The sequence below is a fragment of the Lycium ferocissimum genome, chromosome 8, assembly GCF_029784015.1.
Source record: "Lycium ferocissimum isolate CSIRO_LF1 chromosome 8, AGI_CSIRO_Lferr_CH_V1, whole genome shotgun sequence".
NCBI lineage: Eukaryota > Viridiplantae > Streptophyta > Magnoliopsida > Solanales > Solanaceae > Lycium > Lycium ferocissimum.
In genome coordinates, this window is record NC_081349.1 from 15,720,829 (window position 1) to 15,731,873 (window position 11,045).

Consider the following 11,045-nt stretch of genomic DNA (forward strand, 5'->3'; position numbering starts at 1 on the left):
GGAGTTGAATAATTAACTTACCAAAGTTTCACGTCTTAACAATCTACACTTCTACATGTCATCAACAGAAGGTTCTTTTCCAAGATTGGCCATATCTAAAGAGAGTTATATTAACAAGTCAAGCAACAATAATATTAAATAAATTATTTATAATTTTACATCAATACAAGGTTCTTGTCTTACCTTTTTCAAGTTGCTCGAGGGAATCTAAATCTTCCTCATACTTATAAAGTTCACTCAATCCAATCTCAAGGCACACTAGAGCTTGTACCAATTTAGGAGTTAATGAACTCCTAAACGAATCAAGAATGCGCCCTCCAGTACTAAAAGCACATTCGGATGCCACACTTGAAATAGGAATAGCTAACACATCTCGAGCCATCTTAGAAAGAATGGGAATCTGGGTGAGTTAACTTCCCACCAAAGCAATATTTTAAAATCTTGTCTTCCAATTTCAATATCTTCTGCAAGATATTTTTCTAACTCTGACTTAGAATCGCACCTCCACTTCCCGGATGTATGTCTAAATAATTCTCATAGAAGTCACCAAATTCTCCTATAGGTTCGAGCCTTGAACCGGAAGTTGCCACTTCTATCAGAAAGTTGACTACCTTTATCTTTTGAATCGTTCTTCACATACTCATTAAACAATGAATTCATGTACTTTAGCACATCTTTTTCTATACCGTGCCCTTTGTTCCCAAACATCTTTTTAAGTCGAAAACTAAGAGAATTAAATTTATAGAGAGGATCCAAAACACATGATATAAAAAATCATATTATTCATTTTTTCTGGAGCACCCCAATATTTATCAAATTTCAGCTTCATCTTCTTTGCCATTTCACCCAAAACAATATTTTCGTGTGATGTCAATTTTGTCAAGTAAACAACAACTTGGCAAATTTCAAGAAAATGAAAATTTGATGTAACATAAAGTGATCCGTAAACCTTCTCGAAGCTTGAAAACATTTCAAGAAATTTTGCGATTCTTTTTACACTCTCCCAATCACTATTCAAAACCGTACTGCGGGACTTCCATCGATAGTATCAACAAACTCAAGATGATGTGACAAGCCAATATCACGATCGGCATAATGCAAAATTGCACCCTCATATTCAATATCCCTATTCAACATCAAGTAGGTGGAATTCCACCTTGTGGGAACATCTAAGCATAAAGATTTCTTAACAAGATTTACATCTTCACAACATTCACGGAAACTTCCCCACTGGCGTAAGGCTTTAATGCATCTCACTGTTTGCCTAACTCTTTCAATAGATTCAATTGATTCTTTTATACCATCTTGAATAACAAGATTTATAATATGAGCCATACACCTCACGTGAAGATGAGTACCAGTCATAAGATTGGTCCCCCATTTAGTTAATTGCTTAGACAACTCTTTCACTGTCACATCATTTGAACTAGTATTGTCAACATCGTAATTGATTGAAAATCTTTTGTAACCCCTACTCCGCAAACACTTACTAATAGCCTTTGCCATGTCTTCACCTACTATGACTAGAAATTGGACAAAAATTGATAATCCTTTTATGCAATTTCCACTTCTTATCAATCCGATTGGAGCGGTAATAGCCATATAATTAATTCTTTGCAAGAAGTCCAAGTATCGATAGTAAGACACACTCTCTGTTGTGTTTCCTTAAACTCAATCATCAATTTTTGTTTCTCTTCATCAAAAAAATTAAAACAATCACGAGTGACAGTAGTACGGGAAGGAATCTGGAAAAAAGGATGTGCCACTTTCATAAAAATTTTGAAACCTTCTTTTTCGACAAATCTGAAAGGAAGTTCATCGATAATTACCATACGACACAAAGCCTTTCTACAGGTTTCTTGATTAAATTTCCATGCTGCAACAACTACATCACCCTTGCCACCCACCTTAACAGGTTTAAATACTAATTGTGCTTGATTAGTATCAACATTACGAGGAATCTTTTTACATTTGGGTATATGACCAAGCATTCCCCCTGTACCATGGTCTTTTGTGTCAGCAAAATATTCTTTTTAACAGAATTTACAGACACCCTTCTCATTTCCATCAGGATCAATAACTGGATCAAAATAAGTCCACGCAACAGACCTTTTTCTCCTTTCTTTCCTTTTTTTGGACTGAACTGTTTGAGTTTGACTTGTTTTTGAGTTAGAAGCTCCACTTTCACCAACTACTTTATCAATTATCATATTTTCAGCCATGTGTTTGTATCACTGTGAATTATGATTTTTCAAAAAACAAAAATCAAACAGATGACAGCGAGCAAACAAAACATAAAAAATCCAAATAGCACAAAACAAAACAAACGTTCGTTATCTCGAATGAAATCCAAAGGAAAAGAAGAGGAGAATCATAAACTTACCGGAAACTGATTGAATTGCCGAAACTGAAAATGACGATTATATATAGCATAATATAGAGCTGCACGAGATACAAAATAATCATTAGTTTTTTTGTGATAAAATAGAAGGAAAGGCTTAAATACTTTTACTGCAGATTCTTGAAAAAGTAGAAAATTCTGCATATATCCAAAAGAAGACATATATAGAAGCATTCTTACGAGAAAAATAAAACAAACTACCAAAAGAATAAGATGAAATGGAGCTTAAGTGTTCAGATTCCATTTGGATTTTGTGTAACTTGAGTTCAGTTCATCTTACATTGTAAAGAAGGAACACAAAAATTAAGTAGAGAACCCTTTTTGCAAGCAATGCTTCAACCAAAAATAGAAATTGCACAAATTATTACCAGTTTTGCAACTTTAACAACAAAAAAAACAAATCCATAACCAAAAACTCAATTTGCAAGAAATACAAGAAGAAATTCCCACTATTTCTCAACCCAACAAAGAAAAGACATCAAATTTGCAATTCTAAGGAAGTGATTTCCCTAATTTCCCAACCCCAACAAAAACCCCATAACAGAAGAGTGAGAATTGAAAACGTACCTGTTCGTGAAAGAGGCCGAAATCGGATGTAAAATAGGTTTTCAAAGAAGAGGCAAGAAAAAGAGGGACTTGAGAATCATCATGAATGGGTAAGAGAGGCTTAAAGAGAGGCTTGAGACTTAAAGAGAGGCAGAGAGGCTGTTTTATGAAATGAAATGAAGTAACCCTAATTGTAGTGTAAGTGACTTAATATATATGAAAGGGTAGAAGTGTAATTAATTAAATTGTTATCGGGTTATCGGGTTATCGGGTAACCCGTTAACAAAAATGGTCAACCCGCGACCCTACCCAATAAGCCAATAACCCAAAAACACCACCCGGTACCCGAACCGGTAATCCATTAACCCGAACCATTAACCCAATAACCCAATAATCGGTTCGGGTTATTGGTTTAATCGTTAACATGCACAGCCCTAGTGTCAACTTGACTTGGCTGTTCTTGAAGGACCTCTCGGGTTATCTTTTCAACATACATCTCAAGAACATTAATGGCGACTAACTGTTTATATTCTTCTGACGCAGTCAAACAATCTCTCAAAGAATCATCATCATTGATATAATGCATACCATAAAGCACTATACCATGGGAAACGGATTGTGGATATCTGCATGTTATAGAGATTTCATACTCATCTGGACTAATGTTCATTTTTTCATTTATGTAAGTGACTAGTGATTCATAAGACATTTCAAGTGGACATTTAACATGAACTTTTGGTCTTTTATTGTAACGAACTGTACTATTGTCATCAAGGATAATACCATCCCAATATAGTGAAATCCTAACTGATGGAATATCTTGAGCCATTTTTTGTATGAAGTTTGATTTATTTATTTTTTTTGAATGACTTAAGAGAGATTTTTTTGAATGACTTAAGAGACTTAAACTTATGAAATGGATGAGTTTTTACCTCGTCCAACATTCTTCTTAAATAGATTCATATTGATCCCTATTGCGCATTGAAATGTTGCGCAATAGTCACTATTTTTGTCATTTCATGCATTGTATTGTCAAATCGGTCCTTTATATGTGATAAAAAAGCTGAAATTGACATGCATGGCGTGTAGTCAAATCAAGCATGGGGTATAAATACACTTGGATTGCGCATTGAAATGTTACGCAATATGAATTAATGTCTAATAAAACGGTCAAATAATGCATCATTGTATTGTCAAATCGGTCCTTTATGTTTCATAAAAAAACTGAAATTGGCATGCATGATGTATTGTCAAATCGGTCCTTTATGTGAGATAAAAAAAGCTGAAATTGGCATGCATGATGTATTGTCAAATCGGTCCTTTATGTGAGAACAAAAAGCTGAAATTGGCATGCATGGCGTGTAGTCAAATCAAGCATGGGGTGTAAATACAAGCTTACAACCCCTAAATCTTAAAGATAACAAGTTTCCAAACTTACTTCGAGGCACTTTACAACCCCTAAAACGACGATCCAAACATATATGTATACTTGATGTAATGAGCCGACATTATTTTACGCTAAAAAAAAATATTAAGTTCTATATAAAATATTTATATTCCGATGTTTTGAAACGTGACTAATCTTCGGTCAAAGTACGGAAAAAAGCTTTATTTTGAGTTTGATTTCCAAAGAATAAAGGTTGGGGTCGGGGGAAAGATGATTTCACGCATAGATTACTCGTAAGGAAGCCTAGTTTGTTTTTTTTTTTTTTTAAAGGGTTAGTTTGGTTCCAAAAGCTATTTTTTGGGTTAAAAAGATTCTGGACTCGTGTTCTGTTGGTACAGAAACTTGGAAAATGCAAAATAGGGATTAATTTCACATGTGTTTATCTAATTATTAAGTGTCAATTTCACATAAGTCAATTCAACTTTTATTTGTGAAATGCTAATACATATGCTGCAGGATACTACCCTTAGAAGGAGAGGAATTATATGATATTATTATCTTAATTCGTGACAATTTAAATTTTCTTTAGTTTGTGGTTGAAATAATGTCATTATCTCACTAAAGCATATGTTGATTTAAGTAAAGTTTTACCTTTTAAACATAAAAAATTTGTTTGTCCCTAAAGTTAGAGAATTAAGTCGTCATTTCGTACTATTTTTTGTTTGTAGATAATTTAGTTTATTTTGTTTAGTATTTAGAATTACAAATGGCACGATAAATTTCCTCATAATTGAATATAACATATTTTTTGAAAATTCAAATGCTTAAATGATAAAAAGAAAAGAACAAAAAAGGGTACTTCTACCACTATCAATTTGTTTGATTTTGAGTTTTAATCTCGTGGCTCAATTTGTTGCAGTGGATTCTTATAAGCTGATGTGGCATTTTTAAAAATCATTATTAAATTTACATTGTCATGTCAAATCTTTGGTTGGGTGTATGTTGGTGGAGTCCGGAACCAAAGTGACCCCAAAAAAATTTTTTGAACCAAAATACCTCCACTACAACATAAGGCATCTATAGCTACGAAATCTTAGTTATGAATTTAAAAATCGTGGCTAATACCTAATAATAGCCACAAAATTTGAAATTTCGTGGCTATCTATAAATTCGTAAAAAAAATTTAGCCACGAAATTAAATTGACAAAGCTAATTTCTCATTTTTGCTATAATTGCTAACAATCGTAGCAATAAACACCTAAATAGCTACAACTTTATTGCTATGAAAAAGTTCCGTAGCTAATTATCACTTTTTTCCACGAGCTTAAACTTAATGTAGCAATAATTAACCTTTTAGCCACATAAATTATTTGAAACAAAATGTTGTAGCTAAATAAATATTTTAGCTTCAAGATATAAAAAATTGTGGCAATAGTTAAATGATATAGCCACAAAACTTTAGCTATAATAAAATTTCGTAGCTAATTATTAATTTTTGCCACGAATTAAAATTTACTGTAGTAATAGTAACTTTTTAGCCACAATAAATTGTTTGAAACAAAACATTGTAGCTAAATAAGTATTTTTGCTTCAAGTTATAAAAATTATGGCAATAGTCCAGTGATATAGGCACAAACTTTCTTGTTGTAATAAAACTTTATAGCTAATTATTAATTTTTTGCTACGAGTTGAAACTTGTTGTAGCAATAATAACTTTTAGCCACAAAAAATTATTTAAAATAAAATATCATAGCTAAAAAAATATTTTTGCTTTGAGTACTAATAAATCGTGGAACACTTGACTTAATAGCTATAATCATCAATTCCAAGTTTTGATTCAATGTCTTCAATAGTATCATCAGCTAAGGTAACATTAGTTTTGGTAATATCAAGATTATAATTGAAAAAACATCAACCTAATCTAATAACGTGTGAATAACTAAATATATATAGAGGTTAAACAACTATAATCTTGTATAATTGCATTGTATAACATATTATATTGTTTAATCTGGACAATAGAAAGTGTTATTAGATTCAAACTACTATGTTCTTCTATTTTTATTGATCACTGTTGTATTTATTTTAAATAAATAAAAGTTGTCAAATTAATGGCTTAATGCTATTTTAATAACTTGATAGTTATTCAGGAATCTAATTAAGCACTAAAAAAATAAGAATTTAATATAATTGACAAATGAGCATATAACAAAAATTTAAGACGAAAATAGTTTTTAAAGAAAAACATAATTTAATTATGAAATCTATTGCTAATTTGACGCTAATATTTTAAAAATAAATCTCGTTGCTAACAATATTATTTATAATAATTGTTTGTAGACAATATTGTTTTCACCATATAGACTATAATTTTCTAATTATGTAAACTATAAGAATATGTTTTCTTATACCTAGTTACACTAACAAAGAAAATTTTAATGTGGTTGAATATGTAAGTTGATTAACAAAACCGATTATATTATAATATACTTATTAAATAAGTATTATCTATAAGTTTCAATTATAATTAAATTAACAATAGAATTTTATCCAATTAATAATTTAAGTAACAAATTATAAAGAATTTAAACAACTACGTTTACAATGGTTTGGTGCTTTACTAATTTAATCTAGACATAAAAAAATTGGTCTATTACTACTTTAATAGGTTATTAATCATATAATACTAAAAGTGGGAAGTCACATAATTGAAAGTTGGATTATTATTCGCTCCTTTTATCTTCCACATTAATAGTAATAATTTTGCACAACATTTTCACCCCATTTTTATCTTTCTTGGCTTTTCATATTCGTTTACACTAACTACAAATTGCACAAAGAAATGACAAATTCAGGGCCTGTATGGAAAGCCACCATGTAACTGGAATTGAGTGTAATTATACAGTACTTGACATATTTGTTTGACAATTACTTGATTAGGTGGGAATTGAGTGTAATTGAGAGGGTGTAACTACACTCTCCGCCCTCGGGGGGGGGGGGGGGGGGTAGGGTACACCTCTTAACATTAGAAAAAATGAATCATTAACAAACTTGGCATATAATTAGTGATATTATTAAAGCAGAATTTCGTCGTAAATAAGGTTATATACTTATATTTTCCCTTTACGTTGGAACTTACTTATGTTGTGTTGAATTTGACTTAAGAGTATTATGTTAAGCTTTTTCTATTGGATTTTGAATTTAGGTTATGTTTTCGATTTTACTTTATTTTCTTTAGTATTATTGACCTATTATTTCACATTCCATGATGTTTATTTTTCACTTACAGTTGATATATTTTTTTTGGCCAAACATTTGACTAATGTTAAGGAATTATATTTTTGGTCAAACATCCAATCCATGATGTTCTCACAAAAAAGTCTGTTTTAATTTTTAAAATTATAATATTATTAATTTAAAAAGTATATATCAATTATTTGTTACAATATCGCCATACAAATATATGATTATTAATTAACATATTTTCAAGAAACAATGTGTTGTTAAATACCTAATCTAATATCATTTATAAAGGCAAATATATTTCAAATATTGATTTTTAATTTTTCATAATTAAATTTTATTTTTAAACTAAAGTAACTGTGTAATTACACTTGTGCAACCAAATAACATGCTGCAGCAGTCTATTTTGACCAAAGAGCTCGGGTTTTTGCACCAGTTTTCACCCAAAATTCCTACGCTAATCCAAGGCCCTACAGACGCAAACAAAACATGCACAGGTACATAAAAACATGCTACGGACTCAACCGCGGCCTCGGAATTCCCAACGGAGGTCTAGTTTTCTAAGTCACCCCCCATAACGACCTAGCGGGTCGTTACAATTAAGGTTATGGTTGATATACTTATGATTGTACATCAAAACTAACTACAACAACAACAACCCAGTGAAATCCCACAACGTGAGGTCTGGGGAGGGTAGAGTGTATGCAGACCTGACTCCTACCAAGGTAGGACGGCTGTTTCCGAAAAAACTAACTAATATATAATAATTTATATTTAATAAATTATTACTCGTAAGTTTTAATACAACAAATAATTATGTAATTTTATTTAATTGATTTTGAATATCTAACTATATCACAGTTAATATCCACGTGCCTGTATCTAACTACATTGATCACTAATTATATTAAATTTAAATTATCATATACATTATTGATTTTATGATCTAAATGCAATATTAATAACTTACTAGTTATCATAAATCTAATTCAACACTAAAAAATAACAAATATATTTCAGAATATTTTTTTTCATACACATAATTAATTTATTTTGTCCTACTTAATGTAGTTATATATTTATGATTCTTTTTGTTTTTTTTATAGGTATACTTAATTGTCATTGTTGTTACCTTATTTACATTATTATCGTACTAGTGAATTTGACCCGCGCTTCGCGCGGCTATTCCGTGGAAAAATACCAATGGATTTATGCTATAATTTTTTTAGTTAGATTATATTTGAGAGATAAAAAAGAAGAACCATGAGAATTATTACTATCAGCTATAAAAATCACATCTATTAATATCATACTAATAATAATTCAGGAAAGTAGATTACTCGGAGTAAAAATTACAAAATTTGTTAGCTATATCCTGATAGTATGTGGAAAAAATTCCTAAAAACTCAATTTCTCATCATACATTAGTCGTGTAGCACCATTCATACTTCTATAATTCTAACAATTGTGCTTAGAAGAGATCTGGTGAGACTCTCCCTAATTCCTAATCGACAAAAGAATGTAAGGAAAAAAAAAATAGATGACTAAATACTTGCATGAGTTGAGAAAATTAAAACCTTGAACACACTTAATTTTCTTTCTCATTTAATTCAATTATAATTGGATATATTTTTATAGATAAAAGAAGAGTTAGATTTTAATTTCATTTTTTACTGATATTTTACGTTAGTTTCTTCTTGTTTTAGAAGATAAATTACAAAAAAATTATTTTAATCCACTAATATTAGAATCCCATTAGACACTTTTAGAAACTTTGAAATCTCATTAAATAAGTTTAAATTAAAAACTACCGGCACGAAAAAAGTATTGTTAGGTAAGTATATACCATGTAATTTCCATAAAATTGTACATGTACTACGATTATATATAGGGTATAAAAGGTCAAAATATGCATGATAATGTGATGTATTTCAGATTCTTCGTATACCACTCACTCCGGCTTTTAATAACAAAAAAGAGTATTAACTTTTTTTTCCCCAAGGCACAATAAAATTGATCAGAACTTAAAGCAAGGAATCATTCAAAAGTAATATAAAGTTAATTGACCTTCATTCCTTCAAAAACAAATTTTCCCTTATACATGGTTTATGCACAAAAGAAAATTAATAACATAAATGATAAAAATATAATTTGACCTTTATTCCTTTTCACGTGAAATTAATTATGTAGGCAAAGTCTCTTTTTTTTTAATTTTCTATTTTTATCAAACATCTTCATCTAAAAAGGTAATTGATATATCAATTACCACTCCTTATGATAGACTTTAAACGTCTCTTAATCGTAATTGCTTCAGAAAATACTAATTAAAAACGACTTAACAATATCCTCGTGAGCAAAATAATCCAAATATACACATTAATCAACCTGCAAAAAAAAAAAAAAAAAAAAACCACAAGAAATTTAAATAGGAGAAAGAAAAACATCATAAATTTATCTCGCTAGGCACAGTTCAAGCAGTTGAAGCCGGAAAAGGCTTCAAATACAATTCAAAAGCCTGATATTTTCAATTAAGAATTTCAATGAAAAGTAGAAAAAAAATTAAAATTGATGTAAATAATAACAATTGGCACTACAATTTTCAGTATAAATTAAGAAAATCCAAAATTCATGAACCATAGAGAAAGAAGCACTGAAGGACAGAAGAAGAAAAAGTACCTGGACCAGCAGTGAAGTGGTTGAAGGCTGGGATTTTGAAGTAGAAATAGGTCTGAAACTGAGGAAGAAAGAGGGACTTTAGGAGAAGAAATAATTAGTAGTAATTAGGAGAGAAATAATTAGTAATAGGTTGAGGGATGTTAATTACATTAATGAGGAGAGAAATAATTAGTAGTAGTTAAGGCCTTAAGGGCTGTTAAATACATATGTTACTGAAGAGGAAAAGGTGGGAGAAAGGCCAAGAGCATAATACTCAATTAAGAATATCAATTGATTACGGGATAATAATATCACTTTAAAGTTTTTCAGCATAATTAGAGAGGTAAAAAGATGGTTTTTTTTTTTTTTTTTACATAGCACATTTAACATAATTAACAAAGGCCATAAATTGGAAATAATAGAAAAAGTGTCAAAAAAAGGAGAAAAAAGATAATTGTATTTTATTGTACAATAGAGAGGTGCTTACATGGGATTAACATGCGCCAAACTTTTATATTATATATAGATAGATTTGCATATAAAGAAGTAAAAAAAATAGAAGACATATATAAAACAAGAAAAGAATGGCAATTAACCAAAGCTAAAATTCCAAAACCTAATCCTCATATTTTTTTACCTCCAGCCGCCAACACCCCTCTACGGTTCCTTATTCCCTTTGTCAATTCCACCCAAATCTTAGTCCATATCAAAGAATCATAGGGGGTTTTCTGGTGTTATGTAATGGAGTTGGGTAAATGACTAGTCAATTTTTTTTATATTTTTTTAGAATGGAGGGGCAAAAGTGTTGCATAT

The 11,045-nt window shown here is 30.2% G+C and overlaps 1 protein-coding gene and 1 long non-coding RNA gene across 2 annotated transcripts; both read right to left on the reverse strand.

Annotated features, from left to right (window-relative positions):
• Positions 1-1,014: 1,014 nt before the first annotated feature.
• Positions 1,015-2,222, reverse strand: LOC132066065 (uncharacterized). Its single transcript, XM_059459457.1, has 3 exons — positions 2,048-2,222; positions 1,787-1,996; positions 1,015-1,523 (listed from the first exon to the last, which is right to left on the reverse strand). Exons 1-3 carry the CDS (start codon positions 2,220-2,222, stop codon positions 1,015-1,017), a joined length of 894 nt encoding a protein of 297 aa, XP_059315440.1.
• Positions 2,223-9,665: 7,443 nt separating this feature from the next.
• LOC132066651 (uncharacterized) lies at positions 9,666-10,607 on the reverse strand. Its single transcript, XR_009416899.1, has 2 exons — positions 10,254-10,607; positions 9,666-9,962 (listed from the first exon to the last, which is right to left on the reverse strand). It is a non-coding gene; the product is annotated as an uncharacterized LOC132066651 (long non-coding RNA).
• Positions 10,608-11,045: the final 438 nt, after the last annotated feature.